The sequence below is a fragment of the Orcinus orca genome, chromosome X (genome assembly GCF_937001465.1).
Source record: "Orcinus orca chromosome X, mOrcOrc1.1, whole genome shotgun sequence".
NCBI lineage: Eukaryota > Metazoa > Chordata > Mammalia > Artiodactyla > Delphinidae > Orcinus > Orcinus orca.
Window position 1 is genome coordinate 21428461 of NC_064580.1, and position 25542 is coordinate 21454002.

At 42.3% G+C, this 25542-nt stretch overlaps 1 protein-coding gene and 1 non-coding gene across 2 annotated transcripts in view; one reads left to right on the forward strand and one right to left on the reverse strand.

Moving 5' to 3' along the window:
- PCYT1B (phosphate cytidylyltransferase 1B, choline) overlaps positions 1 to 24224 on the reverse strand; it is a 166837-nt gene extending 142613 nt beyond the window's left edge. The window contains exon 1 of the mRNA XM_049705182.1: positions 23928 to 24224. Coding sequence (XP_049561139.1) covers positions 23928 to 23999 — 72 coding nt within the window. The 5' untranslated portion in view covers positions 24000 to 24224. The remainder of the gene's footprint in view (positions 1 to 23927) is intronic.
- Positions 18996 to 19143, forward strand: LOC117198452 (small nucleolar RNA SNORA12). Its single transcript, XR_004479633.1, has one exon. It is a non-coding gene; the product is annotated as a small nucleolar RNA SNORA12 (small nucleolar RNA).
- Positions 24225 to 25542: the final 1318 nt, after the last annotated feature.

The window sequence follows — 25542 nt, forward strand, 5'->3', positions numbered from 1 at the left end:
TAATGGTTACACAAATCTATACACAATGTTTACATTATTATAAAAAAAAACCGCCATGGAGGACATTTGTTAGTACATGCTACAACCTTTAGAGAGTTCATACCCTTTGACCCAGGGCTTTCCCTCGGGAATTTATCCCCAAAGAAACAACCAGAAGCTCACAAATAATTACATACAAAGATGCTAATGCAGACTTATTTACAAGAAGCAAAAAAAAAAAAAAGATACAATTTACAGCAATAGGAGAAGTGGTTAAAATAAAAATTAAATACATCCATATAGTATTATACATGCATTAGGAGTCATGTTTTTGAAGAAAATCTAATGCTAGGGGAACATATTAACATTGTGTCAGGTGAGAAAAGCAGGCCACAGAATACAATTCTGAAAAATAATCCTGATTATAGGATATGTACATGCCTAGAAAAGAGCACTGGAGGGAAATACATCAGGATGTTAAGTAACATCTTTAAACGGTGGGATTATGGGGGATTTTGATTTCTTTTTTATATTTTCAGGTCTATAACAAGTATTTTAAAATAAGCATCTATTACCCCGATAGTTGGGGGGGAAATGAACATTACCCTTTCTCCCCAAAGGAATCAAGGGCTGGATACGGGGTGGGGATGAGGCAGGCAGAGGTTAGCATGTGAGAGAATAGAAAGGTGCAGGGGCTCAGTGGAGGAAAAAGAAAGCTGAAACTGGGGGAGTCCTATCTCCAGGTAGCAGAAGCAGAGGGAACGTGTTGGAGGCAGGCTGCTCAGAAAATCCCCAGGGAACTTTTGGGGACAGGGCTCTTGAGTCTTGTAACCTCTACAAGTAGGGCACGGCTTCATGAGAACTTGTTAGATCAGCGCTGCCCCTCACAAGCACCACCATCTTTCTTTCTACCGTTTATCAAGTATCTTCCACTCTGAGTACTATGCTAGGTACTTACCGTGTGCTACCTGTAACCCCCTCAACAGCTGATCAGATGAGGAAACCGAGTCATAGGGACCTTTGCTTCAGCTTGGAAGAGACCTACAAATGATATCATTCTTCCCCCAAGCGGGCTTCACTTCAAAAACAAATTATGGGGAATACTCTTCCCAAATATCTGCAGGGAAGAGCTAAAATAATAGAGCAGAAACTGAGCTTTCCCTGATCCCCTCAGGCCTTACCATTTTCATCAACACCTGCCCACTGGCTGCCAACGGCCAGCACCTGCATCTCTGCCTGAGGGCTTTCTCAGGCCACCGAAAGCCCTGCCCCCTCTCCCCAACAATACCGTTGAGACAGGGCTGACGGGCCAGAAAAGGTACAGCCCACACCCCCAAGAGCTCTCAAGCAATGACTGAGAGGAGTGAATGTACAAATACCGCACTGCCCTCAGTCCTCAAGTGGGATCATTGAATCTACGCTGTTCTACACTGACTCCCAGAGTTCCCCAGTAGGATTAAATTCAGTTTCCCCTGGTGGTAGCTGGCTTGACAGAGCGCCCCGAATTGTACTGGCTGCCTTCTTTTCTTTGTCTCGCTTGCCCACACTCCTGTGGGTGTTTCCTGGACTCACCTCCCAAATTAACTTGAACTTGAATTCTTGTCTCAGGGTCTGCATCTGCATCTGGAGGATCTCCAACTAATAGCATTTCAGTGCCCCATCATAAAGTTCTAATATGATCTATTTCTTACGGCAAATACCTTTCATGTCCTCATCACACGTGGATAAAAATGTCATAACATCGTATATCTGTTTATTTTTTTAAAAGCAGGCATTACATTTAAGCTTTCTCTTTTTTTTTTTTTTTTTCCACGGTACGCGGGCCTCTCACTGTTGTGGCCTCTCCCTTTGTGGAGCACAGGCTCCGGACGCGCAGGCTCAGCGGCCATGACTCACGGGCCCAGCCGCTCCGCGGCATGTGGGATCTTCCCGGACCGGGGCACGAACACGTGTCCCCTGCATCGGCAGGCGGACTCTCAACCACTGCGCCACCAGGGAAACCCTGTACTGAAAATTTTAAATTATTTACTTCTAGTTTGCATGTCCCTACATACTTTATACTGCTCTTAATATTGATCAAGAAGTCCGTATGTAAACCTCCTTCATTCCAAATCCTTTCCCCTTACCAGCACTCCTGAGTCCGCTATTTATTCCATGTTTCCTTTTTTCTTTTTATTCTTTTTCCTCAGCACCTCAGGTTTACCAGATAAGGAATTTATTACAAAGAAGGAAAGGACGTGGAAAGAAGAAGACAAAGATGACAAAGGTTTCCCGGAAACCACTGACCTTCTGTGGAATTCTTTTAATTTTCTGGCTCTATTTTGAGCCAGTTCCCCAGTTTTCTACACGTGGTTTACGGTTTGGGCCTAAAACCTGACACAGTCCAGAAAAAAAGTTCACCATCTGAGTAATGAAACCCATGAATAATTCCTTTTCACCCACTCCAGGGAAATTATCGTAATAAAAATTTTTTTCAGGGTAAAGCATTTCACCCCTTAGTTCTTTTACACATTGAATTATATCATAATAGTGTTCTGGGATTGATAAGTTTTAATACTGAAAGTTTTCAAATGAGCAAACAGATTCAGAGAGGTTAAGTAACTTGAGCAAGATCACAGAGTAAGTGGCAGAAGTGTCACTTGAATCCAGGTCTCCTGAATCAAAGTTCAACTCTGTTTTCCACCAGACTACACTGCCTCACTTAGATTTGCCTTGTTAACAAGGTTGATGAGCTAACTCATGAGTATCTCATCATCCAAAATAACCACTCCACCCCTTTTCTATTGAACTCATGTAACATGAAGCACTCTTCACTTATATTCGTTCAGTTCATTTCATGTCTCTGAAACCACGGACCTGGACTCATTGTAGATGCTTGAGTTTACTTACGACAGAAAGTCAAACACATGCATTGCCAAATTCACCAGTGAGTCAAGAGTGAGGCTGATACAGGTCCATGACCCATAAAGGCCATTAGGGGTAAAAATAATGATTGGACATAAAAAGCAGTCAGTTTCAAAACTTTTTTTGAAAAACAAAATCAAGAAGATAGAAGGTGCTTTATTTTATTCTTGACATGGATTTTCTTCTTTTACCAGCTTCTAGAATAACCAAAAAAGAACTGACTTTTCCTCATCCATCTGACCAACATTTACTGAGTCTGTTACACACAGTTTTAAGGTGCTGGGGAGCTACTGCACAGACACAACATGACAAAACTACTGCATGAATGAAAATGCCATTCACAAAATGTCACCTTACATCTTTATATATATATATATATTTTTTTTTTTTTTTTTTTTTTTTTTTTTTTTTTTTGCGGTACGCGGGCCTTTCACTGTTGTGGCCTCTCCCGTTGCAGAGCACAGGCTCCGGACGCGCAGGCTCAGCGGCCATGGCTCACGGGCCCAGCCGCTCCGCGGCATGTGGGATCCTCCCGGACCGGGGCACGAACCCAAATCCCCTGCATCGGCAGGTGGACTCTCAACCGCTGCGCCACCAGGGAAGCCCTACATCTTATATTTTAAAGAAATGAATATTTGACATAAGTCAGAGAGATGAGCAGGAAGGAGCTTCAGTTCTTAGCACTCAAAGACACCATGCCACAATGGTTGTACCTGTGTTTGAGAAGGTCCTAAAAGAGATACGTTATTTTTATCAAAATGAGATGTATTTATCTAAACACTGATGTAAAATCACTTGTAAATATGATATATTTTGTTTTGCTGTAGCAAAACAGATATGATAGCAGCTTTTTTGCATATTTAGCTAGAATAAATCATTCTTATTGACATTAGCAGCTGTGTAGTTAGTAAAGAATTACTGTTGCTATTACTTGGTGGTATTTATAAACACTTTTATTTTCTAAGTGCTTTACAATCACTTATTGTCTAATTAATATCTAATCATCTGTTTACAAGTAATAATCACACATGTAGAGCAGTTTAATCAAAACTTCGAATGCAGCCGCCATCATACTCAAGAATGTTGTGTAAATTTTGGTCCCTCCTTGATGCAATTTGGGTCCAGATATAGCGCCAAAACAGATAACACAACAGAAAAAAAAAATGAATAAAGATTCCTCACTTGGATTTGAACATAATTTGGAATCACAGCTTTTGCATGACAAATATATTATCTGAATGTCAGTGGATAAGAATATAGGTAATTTTCAACACTTAAGTGCTCAATTACACAGACATATAAAATTTTAATTTATTTAAGTCACAAAATTGGATGATAGTTTATAATAAGTATTCAAGGGCAGACACCAATTTAACATTGGAACTGTTAGTCACAATCGCCGTTTCAGTGATTTTCGTAAAAGAGATCAAATGTAGCAAAGGTGGCTTGGGGACCTTCGAGGTTAATCTAACCAGATTCACATGTAGACCAAGCTATGGCCAGTACAAACACCTGCCACTTTTAATTATCCAATGTAAGTGGATGTACTGCTGTCTCCCTTGAGTCTCCCCAAGTGTTCCATGAAAGGATTTTTTAAGCAGGTAAATATGCATACTAATCCAGCTTTTTCCCCTAGGATAAATTTTCCTACAAGTAGAATTGCTGAGTCAGAGGACTTGCATTTTTAAGGCTTTATATACGTTTTTTTTGGATGCTATTGTCAAATTGTCCTCCAGAATAGTTGACCAAATCACCACTTCTCCTGATAATCCCCAAGGGCTGTCTTTCTTGGTCATTGATCTGCCATTACCAGTTTTCTTCCTTCTTGCTTTCCCACCAGGCAGTTTCTCAGTACTGCAGCAAATACTGCAGGGTCTTGAGGATTGTGTCAGGGGCCTTCTGAACGTGCTACAAATGTGCTTGACTGACAAGTGAAGAATCGAGACCATCCGATGCCAGAATAGATAAATTCATTTACAAGTAAACTATTATTATAGTCCTTGGACTTTATACGAATTGATTTGAATGGCCTGGACTCCAAAGTGAAATCTTCATCTTGCAAAATCTGTCCTTGGTATCTTTGAGAGCTCAAAGAGAGATTTGGTTTAATCTTCTGTATTAGTTTCCTATTGCTGCTGTAACAATTTACCTCAAACGTAGTGGCTTAAAATAACACACATTTATTATCTTAAAGTTCTGGAGGTCAGAAGTCTGAAAGGGATCTCAGTGGACTAAAACCAATGTATCAGCAAGACTGCATTCCTTCTGGAGCCTCTAGAGGAGGCTTTTTCCAGCTGCTAGAGCTGCCTGCATTGCGTGGCTCACAGCCCTCTTCCTTCCATCTCAAAAACAGCAATTGCACCACTCCAGCCTCTGCTTCAGGAGTCGTATCTTCTCTAACGCTCCTGCCTGCCTCTTTCTCTTGAAAAGACCCTTGTGATGACACTGGGCCCACCTGGGTAATCCAGGATACTCACTCCCATTGCAAGATCTTGAACCTAATTACATCTGTAAAATCCCTTTTGCCATGTAAAGTAACATATTTCCCAGGTTCTGGGAATTAGGATGTGGACATATTGGGGGGGGGCATTATTCTGAATACCACACCTTCCTTAGCATGAGCTGGACCTGGTATCTCATCTCCAGATATTCAAACAATACATTCCCTGTAATTTTAATACTTCGTAATTTGTGAAACCCTACTCTGTGTCAAGCACAGGCACTATGCCAGGTTTGCAGAAAAGAATCCGTGATTAGAGAGGTTAAGTAATTTACCCAAAGTCATGGAGCAGGTCTGTTGGACTTCAAAGCCCCTGCTCATCATATGTTGCCTCTGCAGCTCATTTCCCATACCCTACTTGGCTTGCTCTCTTTGGAGAGCCTACTTGTCAAAAGCTTTTCATTTAGTTTGACATTAAATAATACAACCTAGCTAGGTAAAACCTTTTATTAAGCCCCTATAAATCTCATATTTGACTCATTCAGTAGGTACCAATGGAGGATGTCATCTTGAAACACTCATTCAAGTTGTCTTCACATCCCCTAATAAATCTTCCAAAAAGTAGCATCAGATGGGCTCTTCCTCCATCATACAAGCAGAAGTAGACTCAGCAGGTTATCTTCTCTGTGAGTGAAATGTAAATCTCTGAATAATATCAGGTAGTGCTGGTGAGAATTGATCTTTCCAAAGCCCCCAAGTATATCAGATATCTTATTCTTGAAAAAAGAGAGCCTAACACTTTAGGGGTATAAGTTCATGTCTTAATAAAGTTTCTCATTGTCTCTGCTTCACTCCACAAGGTTCTCAGCCTTGCTTGTACATTAGAATCACCTGGCGGTGGCGGGCCTTTCAAACCCCCTGAGACTACATTCCCACTCTCTAGATATTCTGGCCTAATTGGCCTTGGGAACAGTATCAGAACTTCTAAAATTACAAAACGAAAAAAAAGAGTTGAGAACCCCTATGGTGAAGGAGATATGGTGAGAGACTTTACTAAGACATGGGTCTTGACCCCAAAGCTATTAGGCTCTCTTTTTTCCAAGAATCTCTATTTTGTTTACATTGAAAGAAATAAGCCCTATTAGTGTATGCGTCCCACGAAGCTGGCTATGTGAAAACCATTATGTCTAAAAGCAATCATTTTAAACCTAGTCTACTTATGTGCCGGATGAGAGGCTATGTTGAATGACTGATTCACTAATGGTGCTTGAGAATAACTATATACAGTCAGTGTGCTTCCACAGAAGCCCTTCTTTGCTACAAGAAGAAATTCTCTTGAGTAAGCAACTAAGCAAGCATGGAATAAGCACTTTCAAAGAAAAATAATCCTTTATTTCTGCAGAATAGTCTGGATAACCTCACCACACCATTCAACCATAAGAACTTACTAGGAGCACAACTATTAGCATTAAACCATGGCAGTCCCTAGCACATATAACACCACCATTGCTCAAAACATTTTTGGAGTAATTCTTTTGAAATTTTCATCGTGGCAGCTTTATAAGGCCACTTATGAAAAGCAATTATATTGGAATTTTTGGATCCAAAGACGTATTAACCAGATTCATCATTCACCTATCAAACTATCAATCAATAACCCTCAATGATGACTGTGCCCTCTGATGATCTACCATAAGAACAGAGGGGTGGTTTACTCTGGCAAAAAATTCCTGAAGGGCTAGGGATCTTAAGTGAGGAAGGTGACCCAAAGCTAGGCTCTGAAGTCAATGTTTTTTAACACCTTTATTGGAGTATAACTGCTTTACAATGTTGTGCTAGTTTCTGCTGTATAACAAAGTGAATCAGCTATACGTATACATATATCCCCAAATCTCCTCCCTCTTGTATCTCCCTCCCACCCTCCCTATCCCACGCCTCTAGGTGGTCACAAAGCACGGAGCTGATCTCCCTGTGCTATGCGGCTGCTTCCCACTAGCTATCTATTTTACATTTGGGAGTATATATAAGCCTATGCCACTCTCTCACTTCGTCCCAGCTTGCCCTTCCCCCTCCCCATGTCCTCAAGTCCATTCTCTACATCTGTGTCTTTATTCCTGTCCTACCCTGAAGTCAATTCTTGTAGAGCATATGTCCTCAAACTTTAATGTGCATAAGAATAACCTGGAGAACTTGTTAAACTACAGTTTGCTGGGCCCCATTCCCAGAGACTCTAATTCAGTAGGCCTGGGTAGGGCGAGTCAATTTGATGTTCCATCAGCTCACAGGTATTGCCTGAGGCCCACATTTTAAGTAACACTGTTGTAGGGTGAAACTGTGAAGATAAAAATACTCATGTGAGGGACTTTCCTGGTGGCACAGTGGTTAAGAATCCGCCTGCCAATACAGGGGATACGGGTTCGAGCCCCCGTTCGGAAAGATCCCACATGCCGCGGAGCAACTAAGCCTGTGCGCCACAACTACTCAGCCTGTGCTCTAGAGCCCACAAGCCACAGCTACTGAGCCCGTGTGCCACAACTACTGAAGCCCACATGCCTAGAGCCCATGCTCCAAAACAAGAGAAGCCACCACAGAGAAGCCCGTGTACCACGATGCAGCCAAAAATAAGTTAATTAATTTTTAAAAATCATTAAAAAAATACTCATGTGAACATGTAAGTTCTATTATCCTTTTTTAAAAGGATAGAAATTATCGAAAAGACTCAGGAACCAACTTGGAGAGACTCCTGCCAACCAAAGATGAAAAGGGAAGCATCCAAAGTGTAAGAACTGCAATGGATTGAAATCCACCAAGTACATTTAAATCCATGAGTTCCTAATACTACCAAAAAAAAAAAAGTCCCAAACAAACCCAAAACCTCAGTTGTCTGCATTGGAAAATTCAAGGGAACAAATGCATTATTTTGAAAACTGGGAACTGGAGGGAAAGAATTAAGCATGTATGTTACCTTTCCTCTACAAACTGTACCTCTGGGTGACCAAATAATAAGGAAGGAGAAGTGTATCATTGGAGAATGAGTAATGAAGAAGGTAATGAAAAAAGCAATGAATGAGACTAGCCATATATTATAATGCCAAGTGAATGACTGGATCTAGACATTGAGCATCAACAGCTGCTAACATGACAAAAACACAATCCCAATTGTTATGTGCTCCTGATAGAGGTACATGCACCACCTATGAAGTAGTTTGCCAAGTAAATAGAACCTGGCTGTGACCACACCTCTTGATCCAAGACCAATTTACGGGAAATACAGAAAGAATAAAGGAGTATGCTAACGGCACAGGGATGCAATCAACAAAATCCAGATTGTGGGGCGCTCTATAGGACAAACCCAGTTTGTACAATCAAAAAATGAAAGAGGCAGTGCGCTGGGCACTCCCGCGGCTCCGTCTCCTGCTACAGCGGTGTGTGGACAGAACAGACCCAGGGGCGCCCCTCGCTCCCACCTCCGACCACCTCCAACCTGTGTTCCACTCGCAACCATTAGAACCAGCCGCTCAGCTGTCCTCGGCCACCGGGACCGCCAACACCATATTTTGAGCTTAACTTCGTATTACCAATCCACCACGAGCTCCCAGATTCGTCAGAATGATTCCGCCGAGGTGGAGGCCGCCGTCAACCGCCTGGTCAACAGGCATCTGCCGGCCTCCCGCACCTACCTCTCTCTGCGCTCCTATTTCCACCGCCACGACGCGACTCTGGAGGGCCTGGGCCACTTTTTCCGCGAAGTGCCCGAGGGGAAGCGTGAGGGCGCCCAGCATCTCTTGAAAATGCAAAAGCAGCGCGGCAGCTGCGCCCTCTTCCAGGACGTGCAGAAGCATCTCAGGATGAGTGGGGTGAAACCCAGGACGCTGTGGAAGCTGTCGTGCTCGCGGAGAACCTGAACCAGGCCCTTGTAGACCTGCACGCCCTGGGCTCTGCGCGCGCAGACCCCCGCCTCTGTGACTTCCCGGAGAGCCGCCTCCTAGATGAGCAGGTGAAACTCATCCAGAAGGTGGGAACTCGTACCACCTGACCAACCTCCGCAGGCCGGCTGGTCCCCAGGTGGGGCTGGGCGAGGCCCTCGTCGAAAGGCTCGCCCTCCAGCACGAGTAGGAGCGTCCAGAGCCCAGCGGCCTTTGAGGAGCCCCTCTGGCGTCAGGGCTTCTGCCTGAAGCCCCGCTCTGCAGCCACTAGGCAGCTTTTAACCACCCTGGAGCTCTCTCCCAAGCCTTGGACCAAATGGAAACAATAAAGCTTTTTGCAGCCAAAAAAAAAAAAAAAATTGAAAGAAACCATATCTAGAAGACATAGAAATCAATTGAAATATATAGACTATATTATTAGGATCCTAATTCAAAACACTGTAAAAAAATTACAAGGTTTATGAAACAACTAGAAATTTGAACAGTTTCTGGATGCTATAAAAGAATCATTATTAATTTGTTTAGGTATGAAAATGATATTGTGTTCATGTTTTAAAAAGCTTTATTTTAGGAATATACACTAAAGTATTTGCAGGTGAAATATATCATGTGGGTGTGAGGAGTGGATAGGACTCTAGATGAGTAGTTCTCAACTGGGTGCAATTTTGCCCCCCAAGGTACATTTAGGATGTCTGGAGACATTTTTGGTTGTCGCATCGTGCGGGGTGCTGCTCCAGGCATGTAGTGGGTGGAGGCCATGGATGCTGTTAAACATCCTACAATGCACAGGAACAGCCGTCCACTGTGGGGGAATAGCTCTGCCCTGGCACCCTGATGACCTTGAACCTCTCCATGTAGTTCACACCGGCAAACGCTTGAACTGCAGCTCATCTGAGTGTTGGCAGAATGCCCTGTGATCTTCCTGGAACATGAGAGATGGGAGGCCTGTTAGGAGCCGCTCTGAGCCCATCTCCCACTCCCTCCCTACGTCCTGTGAGAGGCTGTCATGAGAGTTTCTAATGCCTTCTCGGTTCTATTGACTATGGAGCTTCCTACCCTGCCCTCCTCACTGTAGAGCTGAAGAGTAGAAAACCAGTTAGTTGCCATTTACAATGGGCTCCTCATCAATGGGAGTTGAGGTCATCTGGCCTCTTTTGTTTCCATGTTGTCCTTTTCGATATGTGCGACAAGGACTACAGGAAGCTGGCTACATTTCTTTCACGTCTACGCAAGTAATAAACTGGGGGCTTCCCTGGTGGCGCAGTGGTTAAGAATCCGCCTGCTAATGCAGGAGACATGGGTTCGAACCCTGGCCCAGGAAGATCTCACATGCCACGGAGCAACTAAGTCTGTGCACCACAACTACTGAGCCTGCGCTCTAGAGCTCTTGTGCCACAACTACTGAGCCCATGTGCTACAACTACTGAAGCCCACGCGCCTAGAGCCCATGCTCCTCAACAAGAGAAGCCACTGCAATGAGAAGCCCTCGCACCGCAACCAGGCAAAGCCCGCGAGCAGCAATAAACTCAATGCAGCCAAAAATTTAAAAATTTAAAATTAAAAAAAAAACTGTCTGAAACCAAAAGCAACTCAATGTACTTTTACCAGTCAAATCAGTCAGACCTTGGCTAGGGTCTTGCTTTGTCTTGTGTGTGGACTGGACACATGTAACAAATAATTATCCAGCCCAAAATGTCCATAATGGCAATGTTGAAAAGCTCTAGATGAAACAATATTATTGGTCATGAGTTGATCATTGTTGACGCTAGGTGAAGTGTACATGAACAGCACAAATGGGAAGGAACTCTTTTGTCTAATTTTGCATGTGTTTGAATCTCTCCATAATAAAAGCATTTTTTGAAAAGATAAAAATTGGTCACTGCTTTCTTAGCTGTCTAGCACTTTAAATGCCTATACTGAGGCAATGTGTATAAATGCACAAAGTTTGCCGTCAGACTTCTAGCTCCACTGCTAAATTACAAACTGTGTGTTCTTCAGCAAATTACTCGGCATCTTTCGGCCTCAGTTTCCTCACCAATAGAATAAGGCTAATGATGTCCCTGAGGATTTTGTACGGAATAAATATGTGTTCAGCTGAGTGCCTTAAATAAATACCTTTATTAGACTTTCTTCCTTTGTTCTTTTTGTCTGCTACTTTTCAATACAGAAACGCAAGGAGCCCTTCTTGTCATCTGGACAAGAAATTTTGACCCAGTCAACTTCTTTTCATATTACTCCCTGGAAAATGTAGATGGCCTGGTACGTTTGGTTCCAAGGGTTTAAAACAGCAAACCCTGGAGGGATCCAGGGAATGAGGGGTGAGAAGAAACGTGTGTAGTTAACTCAGTAGTTTTCAATTCAGGGTGATTTAGCCCCACAGGGGATATTTAACAATGTCTAGAGACATTTTTGGTTGTCACAACCTGGGTAGAGGGGTGCTACTGGCATCTACTGGTTAGAGACCAGGGACGCTGCTAAATATCCTACTATAGGCGCAGGACTGCTCCCCGCAATAAAGAATTATCTGGCCCCAAATACCAGTAGTACCAAGGCTGAGAAACCCTGGGCTAATGTGACTAAAACTCCTAGATGAAGCTTCTCCTAGATAATTAACTTTGCCTTTCTTTGTTCTTCTTACCCGACGCATACAGGTTATTAAAGGCATGCTCAGGAGAAATCACTCAAAATGTGATTACTCTGTCTCTGTGGCCCTAATTTGTTATTCATTTCTTTATGAGAAAAAAATCTGAGTAGTGTTCTGATTTTTTTTGCTGTTGAGTTTCAAACAGCAAACTTGAAGCATGCACTGATTACCTTTTTAATTAATACACTGTGAAGGCAGAGCATCACTTCGTTAACTACTGGGAAGGATGTACCATCTCCCAACAGCTTGGTAGTCTTTATTCCCAACTGTTATGCCAATGGAGGATTGGGATGAAGAGGTTTCAGACACTGCTCCCCAAACAGATATATTTCTCTTGTTAAAATTGCCCAGCTGGGCTTCCCTGGTGGCGCAGTGGTTGAGAGTCCGCCTGCCGATGCAGGAGACACGGGTTCGTGCCCCGATCCGGGAAGATCCCACATGCCGTGGAGCGACTGGGCCCGTGAGCCATGGCCACTGAGCCTGCGTGTCCAGTGCCTGTGCTCCGCAATGGGAGAGGCCACAACAGTGAGAGGCCCACGTACCACACACACACACAAAATTGCCCAGCTAAGGGGGCTTCCCTGGTGGTGCAGTGGTTAAGAATTGCCTGCCAATGCAGGGGACAGAGGTTCGATCCCTGGCCTGGGAAGATCCCACATGCCGTGGAGCAACTAAACCCGTGTGCCACAACTACTGAGCCTGCACTCTAGAGCCCGCGAGCCGCAACTACTGAGCCCACGTGCCACAAGTACTGAAGCCCATGCACCTAGAGCCTGTGCTCCGCAACAAGAGAAGCCACCACAATGAGAAGCCCGCGCACCGCAACGAAGAGTAGCCCCCACTCGCCGCAACCAGAGAAAAGCCCATGCGCAGCAACGAAGACCCAATGCAGCCAAAAATAAAATAAATTTTAAAAAATAAATTAATTTTAAAAAAATTGCCCAGCTAGGTTTAGATGACACCTGCCTAGCATGTCATTATTAAATAGAAAACATGATGGGTAATTACTCTCTCCCCTCCATCCCTTCTAAAGTCAGGATACTTGAGGTCAAGACCATAGTACCACAGGCACTGGAGGAAAGAGTCAGGTAAGTGGTGGTAACTGTGTATTCAACTGGCAAACAATGGTAAGGCTGCTTCTGTGAGATGTGTTGTGTGTTGGGGTGTGGGGAGCGAAGAGTGGGGTAAAAATGTTTAAGGTAAAAAGTGGGGGAAAATCTGTACACGTGGTGGAATGGCTTAAGCATCTATGATGTGGTTCCTATTTCTTGATTTCTCCCTCACCCCACCCCATGTGTTCTATGAAAACTGCCCCACTCCACAGCCCAGGGAACTGGGTTAGGACACCCAATTAAGAGAGCCAAGCCATGGCCTACTCAGTGGTTTCCGAGATCCTCAGATTCCCTCTTTCAGGGATTAGAACTAAGAGGTGGAGATTGGGGACTTCCCTGGTGGTCCAGTGGTTAAGACGCTGAACTTCCACTGCAGGGGGCGCAGGTTCAATCCCTGGTCTAAGATCCCTCATGCCACACTGAGCAGCCAAAAAAAAAGGTGGAGACTAAGTGGGTCAGGAGCTGAGCTGTGGGCAGAGCAGCAGAGTAAGTATGTCCACAGACGACCCCTCCTGACAGCTTCTCAAGCTGCCCTAGTTCCTGTCCTTGCTAAGGCCTGCTTTTCAGCTTTCTGTGGCTTCTATTAAACAGCCCTTTGCATTCCTCCCTACTGAAAAAGCTAGCTTAGTGGGTGATGTTCCTTACAATCCAACCATCTATGTCTGAGACAGATGTGTCCACATCACCAAGAGATGAGACTAACATGAGAAATGAAGCTGACAGCTGTCTAACACGGAAAGGCCACTTAACAGTCATTTGAGCTTCATGCCTAGGAGGGTCAAGGGATGACACTCGGCCCCAGAGATCAGCTCCCAGTAAATTCCCTGTCTCAGAAATCCTATAAGCAGTTCTAGATATACCACATTTTTGATACTTTCATATACAGTCTTATAACTCATTGTGTGTTATTATATTGAATTATTATTGATCTCATCATGTGACCTAATCCTCATCTGTAACCTTGATACCTATGTCTCATTTTGTCAATTAATTCACCAACCAGACTTGGGAAGATCAGTTCATATCCCAAGGGTCTGTCCACTTTCTCACAGCATCCTCAACCCACTCAGACTGACTTCTGCCTCCACCACTCCACTGAAACTGAGTTATGTTTCCATGTGTTTCTTAGATGCACAGAAGGATCCTTTACAGTAGTGGTTCTTGCTTAGGAGAGATTTTGTGCCCGCCCCCCGCCCCAAGGTGATTTTTCAGTGTCTGTTTTGATTGTCACAAGTTGGAGGGTGCTACTGGCATCTGGTGGGTAGAGACCAGGGATGCTGCTATACAACCTACAATGCACAGGAAAACCACACACAACAAAGAATTATCCATCCCCAAATGTCAATAATGCCAAAGTTGAGAGAACTTGTTTTAGGGCAAAGATGGGTCTTTGAGAGATATAGTACAATTCAAAATGGGCAAAGACTTTGAGTAGACATTTCTCCAAAGAAGATATACAAATGGCTAATGAGCACATTAAAAAATGCTCAACATCATTAGCCAATAGGGAAATGCAAATCAAAACCACGATCAGATACCACTTCACACCCACTAGAATGGCTATAATTTTTTTAATGGAAAATAACAAGTATTGGTGAGTATATGGAGAAATTGGAACCCTCACACATTGCTGGTGGGAATGTAAAATGGTGCAGCCTCTTTGGAAAACAGATTGAAAGTTCCTCAAAAAGTTAAAAGTAGAGTTACCATTTGAGCTAGCAATTCCACTTCTAGGTATATATCCAAGAGAATTGAAAACATGTCCACAAAAAAACGTGTACACGAATGTCATAGCAGCATTATTCACAATAACCAAGAAGTGAAAACAACCCAAATGTCCATTGAATGATGAATAGAGAAACAAATGGTTGTATATCCATACAATGGAATATTATTTGGCCACAAAAACAGAATGGAGTACCGATACATGCTACAACATGACTGAACCTTGAAAACAGATGCTAATGGGACTTCCCTGGTCATGCAGTGGTTAAGAATCCACCTGCCAATGCAGGGGACACGGGGTCGATCCCTGGTCTGGGAAGATCCCACGTGCCGCGGAGCAGCTAAGCCCAGGCACCACAACAACAGAGCCTGCCCTCTAGACCCCGTGAGCCACAACTACTAAGCCCATGCGCCACAATTACTGAAGCCCACCTGCCTAGAGCCCATGCTCTGCAACAAGAGAAGCCACCACAATGAGAAGCCGCGCAACGCAGCAAAGAATAGCCCCTGCTCGCCGCACATAGAGAAAGCCCGCGTGCAGCAACAAAGACCCAATGCAGCGAAAAATAAAATATAATAAAATAAATTAAAAAAAAAGAAAACATATGCTAAGTGAAAGAAGTCAGACACACACAAAAAACCACATATTGTATGATTTCATTTATATGAAATTTCCAGAATAGGTAAATCCATAGGACAGAAAGCCGCCTTGTGCTGGGGATATTAGGAGGGAACAGAAAGTGACTGCTAATTAGTACAGAATTTCTTTTGGGGGATGATGAAAGTGTTCTAAAATTAAATTGTGTTGATGCTTACATAACCCTGTGAATATACTAAAAAAATTGACGTATATACTTTATTTTTTAAAATTTTATTGGAGTACAGTTGATTTACAATGTTGTGTTAGTTTCAGGTGTACAGCTTGACATATACTTTATTTTTTTTTTATTTATTTATTTTATTTTTGGCTGCGCCGGGTCTTCGTTGCTGCGTGCGGGCTTTCTCTAGTTGTGGTGAGCAGGGTCTACTCTTCGTTGCAGTGCACGGGCTTCTCATTGTGGTGGCTTCTCTTGTTGTGGAGCATGGGCTCTAGGCACGTGGGCTTCAGTAGTTGTGGCTCGCGGGCTCTAGAGTGTAGGCTCAGTAATTGTGGCTCACGGGTTTAGCTGCTCCGCGGCATGTGGGATCTTCCCAGACCAGGGATCGACCCTGTGTCCCCTGCATTGGCAGGGGGATTCTTAGCCACTGCACCACCAGGGAAGCCTGATTTACATACTTTACAATGTGAATTATATCTGTAAAAGAATGTCTTTCAATCTGCTGAGTGCCTACTCCACAGTAGGTGCTCATTAAATAAGGCAGTACACCTGAGGCATGGAAGACAAAAAGATTTCTTTCCTGCTCTGATTACTAATATATTAACATTTTATGCCCAAAAAGTAACGGTAATTATTCTCTTAAATAACCTCAAAGTTAACCAACCTGCAGAATTAATCAATGCTCTCCATTTCCCCTAAGAGTCCTAAGAGCACTCTGAATGCTTCAAAGTAGGTAAGCTACTCTTGGGAATGCCTGGATACTTTTGCTCCCACCAGTTGAGTCATAAGTTTTCCAAGAGTTAGCTGAACTTTTCCCCAAATCTGTTTATGCCCATTTTACTTGTGATTGTAAAGATATAATTTAATTAACTGTTATGTAAATTGATAAAATTATGGGAAACAAGAAGTTTTTTTTAAAGAAACTGAATTGTTTTAGAAAGAAAAGATACAGTCATGTGACTTTTTAAAATTGCTGTTGAATTAGGTGCACACAAGACGATAAAAGATAGGGGACAAAACACCCCCAAATCTAGGATTTTATGCTCAGAGTATTTTGAAACTATCTTGAGTTTTCACTTCATTTAGAATTCATAAAATTTGGAAATCAGAGACATTGCATATATGTATGCCTAATGAAAAAGAAAACACAGAACTCTAATCAGTGGACCAATTAAAGGACTGACAAATTATAATATTTATTTTAAATTTAAATATAAAGTTTAATGTATGTATTTATCATTTTTTAAAACATGTCTCCCTTATAACCATTTTATTTTTCAATGAATTGACCTACTGGTCTGCATTGTATAGGATAAGAAGAATTCTATACTCCCTGGTGATCATAACTCCCTGCTACCTTGTATAATGGAGAAAGCCCTACAAAACTCTTATTATTTTTTTTCAAAACTCTTATTAGACTTCCCTGGTGGCGCAGTGGTTAAGAATCCGCCTGCCAATGCAGGGGACACGGGGTCCTGGTCCGGGAAGGTCCTACATGCCGTGGAGCAACTAAGCCTGTGCTCCACAACTACTGAGCCCATGCGCCACAACTACTGAAGCCCGAGCACCTAGACCCTGTGCTCCGAAACAAGAGAAGCCACTGCAATGAGAAGCCTCCCTGGTGGTCCAGTGGTTAAGACTCCGGGCTTCCACTGCACGGGGCACGGATTCGATCTCTGGTCGGGGAACTAAGATCCCGCATGCCGCACGCAGCCGAAAAAACAAAAAAGAAAAAGAGTGGTAGTCACATGGAAAAGAATTTATGGGACAGAGTTGTGTTCAAGTCTTACCCATCTCTCTTGGAGGTTGATCCAGCTCTGCCCATCTCTGGGGAAGCTGAGGAAGAGTTGTAGAGGGTGAGTCTGCCATCTCTCTAAGCAGGTCCCACCTGGCCTTCAGATATCACAAACCTATAGCAACCCTAGGAGTCTGGCAGGATTTGAGGTGGAGAGCCTTGTAAACAGTGATCACATCTTTGTTGCTGGTGTTAATGATAATATGAATATAGAGGCTGGAGTCAAAAAATTTTTAACATCTTTATTGGAGTATAATTGCTTTACAATGGTGTGTTAGTTTCTGCTTTTGGAGTCAAATTGAAGTTGGTTCACCCAACACTGATCTGTGTCTCAAAGGCTGGGATGAAACTCATTCACTCTCCTAGATGACCTTAGAGATGACCTTAGATGGACAAACTCAGGACTCTCCATGGGCAAAGAGGATATAGAATAAACAGCGATTTAAACTCCTTTCACTCATTCAACAAACATTTACTAAGCATCTACAGTATGTCAGGAGCCAAGTACCTAAGATGAATGTGATAGTCTTCACTCTCAAAGAATATATAGAGTAAAAAATATATATGTAGGGCAAACTCTTAAAGATTAATTTTTTGTAAATATGATGGTACTGTTAAAAATTCTAATCATACTGGTGTTTGCTTTCAAAAGAATTATCATTTACATGCTTCTGTACTTTTTATTTCTGTCTTAAGGAATGAGGAAAACAGATTTGAAACAGGTATTTTTCCTTTTTCTCCTGGGCCATACTTTCCAATACTTTCCAATTTTTAAAATTCCTTTTCTCCTTCTGCGTGTGTGTGTGTGTGTGTGTGTGTGTGAGAGAGAGAGAGAGAGAGAGAGAGAGAGAGAGGAAGAAAGAGAGGGAGAGAGAGAGGATTTGTAGTTCATGGAAAGACAAAGAGAACTTTTCAAATGTCCTAATACCTGGGGTGAGATTGAAATAGAGTATGTTTTCACATAATGAGGGCTCATTGTGAGAATGGGGCAAGATTAATTTTATGCCAGTTCTTGTATACTCTTTACTCCATGGTATTTGAGAGTCAAGTCCCTTAGACTAAAGGACAAAAATAAGAGAAACCAGTAAGATGCCTTTTCTCCCCATAGTTCCCAGCACCGGAAAGACCAAGGGAACCTCAGGTTTCACACACTCCCAAGTCCAGCCTCTTAGTCCCATCTTTTTGCATGCTAATTGAGCCATTTTTGTGAGCCTGTGAGAGTTCTCAGATGCTTGATGGTCAAGGCTTGCTTTAGAGGACCACAGTGGGTGAGGGTCTCCAGTTTAGGCAGAGACATCAGTGTCTTCTAGAGACTTGGATTCAGTTGTATCAGGAATGGAGCATGTGCTCCACCTGTCAATTTTCAGACTAAGAACCATCAGCAGAGCAGCCTATGGCAGTGATGACACACCTGCTAATTGGTTTTAGAGGACATGTGACCTTGGATCAATCTACCATACAGTTTCCAAAGGAGACAAAGACTGTTGAGTTAGCTGAAGGCTGTGCAAATAAATGCCTGTTCCTGTAATATTAGGATTCATGTGCAGGAATTACAGAGGAATGAGAAGAAAAAGGCCTAATTGCTTTTTGGAACAAAAAGTAAAAATGTAATATCTACTTTCCCTTTAAGTGGCTTTAAAAAATGCTCAGATAGTTGTGGTGGTTTTCTTTTTGGCACATTTATTAAGTTTTCAAATGGTCCTGACTCTGCCACAGATATTATACAGGAGCTGGCAACGACTTCATGACAAAGAGATCTCTTTCTAGCCTTGCCTGAACCAGAGATTGGCTCCCACAAGTGGCAGGGAAAAAAATGCTCAGATATCTAAACTTCAGAAATTTGGAGGGTTCTAATTGTTTAATTTCCTCCAAATAAAGACTAAATAGTCAACATACACTTATATTGTTTCTATTAATTTTTCTTTCTTCTCTTACGGCCTACGCACTATAAATTTCCTTTAGAGAACATAAGGAATTGACAAGTCATATTCTTTGAGACTTACCGCTAAATTGAGGAATTGAGTTTTATTTTTGCTAAAAAAGGCATTGAAGTTTGGTAAGATCAAACAAAGCAAGTTATAAGAAACCACCTTAGCTAAAGATTTAGGAATGCAAGTGCCATTCTTCTCTAAAGAAATCGAAATTCTCTTCTCTCTCTCCTGTTACTTAGAACCTGTACCTGGCAAATGTGCTCAACATAATATTTAGGGACTGATGGACCCAACCCATGACTGGTGCCGTGGGAAGGCAGCTGTCCCTTCTGAAGAAGCTGGCAGATTTCATTCCCAAATCCTCAGGCTGGATAGCACTCCCCACCCCCACCCCTTATTTGGACACTGCAGATACAGAATATTCCATCATTGCAGAAAGTTCTATTGGATAACGCTGCTTTAAGCCATAATGTCTCTTTAATTTATTTTATTTTATTTTATTTATTTATTTGGTTGCACCGGGTCTTAGTTGCAGCACATGGGATCTTTGTTGCCACGTGCAGGATCTTTAGTTGTGGCATGCAAACTCTTAGTTGCAACATGTGGGATCTAGTTCCCTGACCAAGGATTGAACCCAGATCCCCTGCATTGGGAGCACGGAGTCTTAGCCACTGGACCACCAGGGAAATTTCCATAATATCTCTTTTAGATACATCTCTTTCAGCACTCCCCACTCCCACCTGAGTGCCCAGAAAACATCTTCCTCACAAACAGGAAGCCCTTATCTCATCATGAAGGCTTTGCAGCAAAGACTGGTAAAGGAAAAAGAAGAAAGGAGAGAGTTTTCTTTTTAATCCATGAATTCTTTGTAGAAAATCAGAGTCTACTCCAATGGGTGGCATCCTGAAAGAACTGTCTTTGTCTACCAATCAACAGATTTTCATGGAACCCCTATATGTGCCAACCTCTGTGAGGGGCCCACAGGAGCACTCCTGCCAGGGAGACCTGGGATATAGTGGAAGAAGCAAGGGCTTTGGAACTAGATCTTGAGCTAGTAAAAATTTCAGCATGAGGGACTTCCCTGGTGGACCAGTGGTTAAGAATCTGCCTTCCAATGCAGGATACGTGGGTTCGATCCCTGGTCAGGGAACTAAGATCCCACATGCCATGGAGCAACTAAGCCTGCAAGCCGCAACTACTGAGCCTGCGTGCTCTAGAGCCTGTGCGTCACAACTAGAGAGAAGCCCGCGAGCTGCAACGAAGAGCCTGCGTGTGGCAACAAAAGATCCCGCATGCTGCAACAAAGATCCCATGTGCCTCAACTAAGACCTGACGCAGACAAATAAATAAATAAATAAATGCATATTAATTTAAAAAATCATAGTATAATTTTAAAAGAACTTTTCAGCGTGAAAGTATTTTATGCTACTGACTTACCAAAGGAAGAGAGGAAGGTAAATCAGTAGTATAAAATGATTTTACATAGAATTTAGGAATAGCAGAAGCGCTGCTAGAAAGAACTAGGCTAACCACATTATTTCCTACCAGGGCAATTTAGGGGATCCCGGTTTTAATGAATAAATAAAAATGATGTGTAATTACCATATCAGTTCCTTACATCTAAGTGAGTGCTTCTGGAGTTATTTGATGGTGCTTAAAAACTTTGGTCTCTGAAGTGTGTTTAATGTCTCCTTGACTCTTATCTATATTATTAATTTGCAGATCAAAGTTAACTTGGTGCTATGCAAATGAAGAAACTTCACATGAATGAGATTTCACAGGAAAATTTTAAATCCTTATAACTTGTGACAGAACTGCAATATATTCTGAGGAAATGTGTCAACATATCTAAAAGAGACATTATGGCTTAAAGCAGCAATTATCCAAGAGAACTTTCTGCAATGATGGAATATTCTGTATCTGCAGTGTCCAAATAAGGTAGCCACTAGCCACCTGTGACTACTGAGAGCTTGAAATGTGGCCAGTGCAAGTGAGGATCTAAACTTTACATTTTATTTAGTTATAATTAATTAAAATTAAATTTAAACAGTCATATGTGGTTAGTGGCTACCTTATTTGATGCTGTAGGTTGAAAGAAAAAGTGAAACTGGATTCCAAGAATCTGAATTTCAGCCCTCTGCTTAACTACATTGGACAATTTACTTAACCTCTTTGAGCCTCAATTTTCACTTGAAAATGAGAATATAAATAATACCTACCTCATAGCATTTGGAGTAAGAGGAATTGAGATAATGTTCAGGCATTCTCCTATTATCAAAATAAGTGCCAATCAAGTACTAAAGTTAAATACGTGGAAAGTGAATAACCAACTCTTTCAAATAAAGGGAGTTTCCATTCTTGGAGAGATTAAAAATACACTTGACCCTTGAACAATGGGTTTGAACTGTGCGGGTCCACTTACTATTTTCAACAGTGAATACTACAGTACTACACCATCCGTGGCTGGTTGCATCCTTGGATACGGAGGGCAGACTAAGTTATACTCAGATTTTCAACTGCACGGAGGGTCGGCCCCCTAACCCTTGCACTGTTCAAGGGTCAACTGTATTATTAAATTCAAAACCTCACCGTTCAGATACAATATTTAATGACAATGTTTATAACTATTAGCTGGTAAGCAGCACCGTTAGCAATAACCTTAAATGGTCATGCGTCAGCTTGAGGGTATCAATGTATGGTGCCCCAAAGGGCTGGCAGTCAGAAAGTTAAATTTACAGAAATTGAGGTCAGTTTCTGTATGAAAAGTACATTGAGAACTGAAAAGCATGATTAAAATGTTAATGCAATCATCTCTTTATTATTGTTACAATTAATAATAGAATTCGTCTTGCTTGCCCAAGGAGGTTAAATAAACCCATTCCATTTAACTGGGAGAAACTGAGGCTCAAATTAGCAGAATAGGCTAGTGGTTAGGAGTTTGAACACTTTCGTTGGCTATAATCACATGAAATAAGGCATGTAAAGTACTTGGACAGGGCATGCCACCTACTAAGAACTAAAAATGTCAGCTATTATTAGGATAATAAGTGACGCTATTAGGAGATCCATGAGATTAGAAGCCTTTGGCTTTTTTTCGATTCACAAAAGGTATAGGAGTACAGAGTGATATTTGCAGATTGAACTCTACATAACTCTACGTAGAAAGATTAAATCAATTTTCCATATTTGGACCAGTCAAGAACTGAATCTAATTGTTTTGATACCACTTCAAATCTATTTTTGGAATGAGGCATGAATGAGTGAGTAAATGAATGAATGACTAAAATGCCTCCTGAGTCCCCCATTAACTCAATAAAATGAGTTGGTAAAACTCCTGAGTCTTCAACATACAAATTTCTCCAAATCTGAGAGAATATGGAGGCAAACAGGGAAGGGACCGATTGGGGGAAATGGTCTACCAGTCATGTAGCTCAAGTGCCTGGTGGATATGGACCCAGATACCTTTCTGAGCCATCCTTTCTGAGCCATCCGACGCTTTAACCAGCCATCCCCAGCCACTCCCAGGGGCATGGGAAAGTTTTGAAGGAGCGCTGGGATGGGAAGGAACAGGGTCAAGTGTCCTAAGGCCTGAGAAATCAGTCTCCAGGGAGTGCTGTGAAACCAGCTTTTCTATGAAGCAGAGAGAGTACATCAATCTCTTCTTCACATCATCTGGAATCCTTCTTACTATTTTGTCTCACCACCTAAACTTTTTCTGTCTAGAACTCTTTGGTTTAACAAGGCTCCACTAAAGTGCACATTCCCCTAGGCACCCCTCCCCCAAATAAAAGACCATAGAAGGTAGTATCACTTATATGATGGTTACACTGCAAGGAATTCAGAAATGGATGTTCTAATCAGGATTTTGTGACTTTTCTACTAGGAAAGTTTCTAATTCTACAGGATAATGAACATTTTGTTAAAATATTTCTCCAGCACCCTCGGGTTCCTACAGCATCATTCTTGGCGTTGAACTACCTACATTTACTCATACTGATTTGACCTGAAAATTTTTTCTTTATTCTTTTAATTGAAGTATAGTTGATTTACAATGTTGTGCTAGTTTCAAATGTACAGCAAAGTGATTCAGTTATACACACGCATATATATATATATATATATTCTTTTTCAGATTCTTTTCCCTCATAGGTTATTACAAGATATTGAATATAGTTCCCTGTTCTATACAGTAGGTCCTTGTTGTTTATCTATTTTATATATAGTAGTGTGTATCTGTTTGACCTTTTTTTTAGGAAGAGAATTTGTTCCTGTCTTCTAACTCTGTCCAGGGCGCATGCATCCTCAGTCAGGGCATAAAGAACCATTAGCCACAGTTTTCTATTTTTATCACCTTAAGAAGGGAAAATATTTCTCTTAAGAAGGGATAGTATTTCTCTCTCTCTCTCTTTTTTTTCTCTTTTGGCCACGCTGCACGGCTGTGGAATCCTATTTCCCCAACCAGGGCCTGAACCCGGGCCTTCGGCAGTGAGAGCACAGAGTCCCAACCACTGGACCACCAGGGAATTCTCAACATTTCTCTTTTGAGTGTGATTCTATTAATTATCACAGGTCCATCAAAGATACATAGGACTTAACTTTTTGAACCTACCTTAATCAAAGAGGCACAAATCAATAAGAAAGCGTGTACATTACCTTGCGCCAGAACCGGGGGGTGCAATGGTCCCTGGTGTCCTCTTCCATGGTGCAATCCTGGTGACCCACCATGTCTGCTCCTGACGTGCTTTCCCTCTTTTTTAGAGTCCTCTCTTCCCTTTGGAGTTCTTTTGGGGCACAAGGTGAAAATTTTCTTTCTGAGGATTTACGGGAGCACTTTACCAAAAGTTAAGCTTAAAGATAAGCTCGGAGGAGCTAGTTGCGTCCCAGTGCTTGAATAAGCGGAGATCCAAGTTGCCAGGCGCTCTTGCTTTATTTACCAGAAGCCTCCTGTTGTCCCCTACGGCTGCTGTTCATTGACAATTGCTGTGCTCTGGCCCGGCGCAACGAAGGCCTGTTGCGTGGGGACAGGCAGGTTGTGGTGAAAAAGGCCATTGTTTAACCTACCCTGTCTCTCACTGGAGCTATGGCAACAAATTCTGTTGGTGAATTAACAATGTCATTGTGTGCTGGCTCAACTGATTATGCTGCTGGAATGACAAACATTTTCTCTCTTTTTTTCAACATAAAAAGTGGTCAAGACCTTAAAGTGTTAACATACAACTCAGCACTTTCTTTAAATATGAGAATAAAGATAGAGAAAATAAATCTCTCAAACAGACTTTGATTCTAATAAACGTTTTATCTCTTTCAGGTAGCTATTCTAAGCACCACTGGCAGTGAATTTGTGCATTTTAGCAACGTGGAATCTTCACAATTTGTGTTAAAGTCATTTCCCCTCAGATAATGCTATATGTTAAAAGAACTCTTTAAATATGCATGTGCTTGGGGCTTTCTCTGAAAAAGATTCTTTTTCAATCTGGCTGCAGCAAAGTGCTATGGGAACTTTGCCTGCTGACTGTTAAAATGAGTATCATAACTTAGTTCAGAAAAACTGCTATCTAAATTCACCTAAGCCACGTAAAGATTTCTTATGTCCCATCCTGGCAGGAAAACTCTTAATTGCTTGCTTACATATTCCATCTTCCGGACGGTAAAACTTGCTCTGATCAGCTGAAGGATCCTTTCAAGCTTTCCGTCTGTCCATCCATCCATCCATCCCGCACTTTCTCTGATCCGGTGCCGTATGGTTGCAGGGGAAGCTCTGTCAGTGAATTTGCTGCTGGTTTCCTAGCATGGCTGTATGTAGTGTGCTGACTTTTTTTTTTTTTTTTTTTTTTTTTTTTTTTTTTTTGGCCGCGTGGCTTGCAGGATCTTAGTTCCCCGACCAGGGATCAAACCGGTACCCCCTGAAGTGGAAGCGCGGAGTCTTAACCACTGAACCGCCAGGGAAGTCCTAGTGTGCTGACTTGGTGAGCTGGAATCACATTTCCAAGGATCCCATTCCCTCAGCTTTGGGTTAGAGTTGGCCAAGAGAGGAATTTGCACAAGATTTGGAAGGCAAAATCTTCCAAAAAGAGTGAAGAGAGTGGTTGGATGTGGTGACAAACAGAGGGGGATATGACAGTGGGTCCCAGCCTCTCCTCCCTCTCTTCACTCTGCGTCCAGATCTTCTTCCCAATTGCTACACTATTGATCAACAGCAGCCCCAGGCCCACCATCAGATGTGTGTGCAGTCCCATAGAGCTTCCCAAAGCTTCTCGTGGGCTTCCTC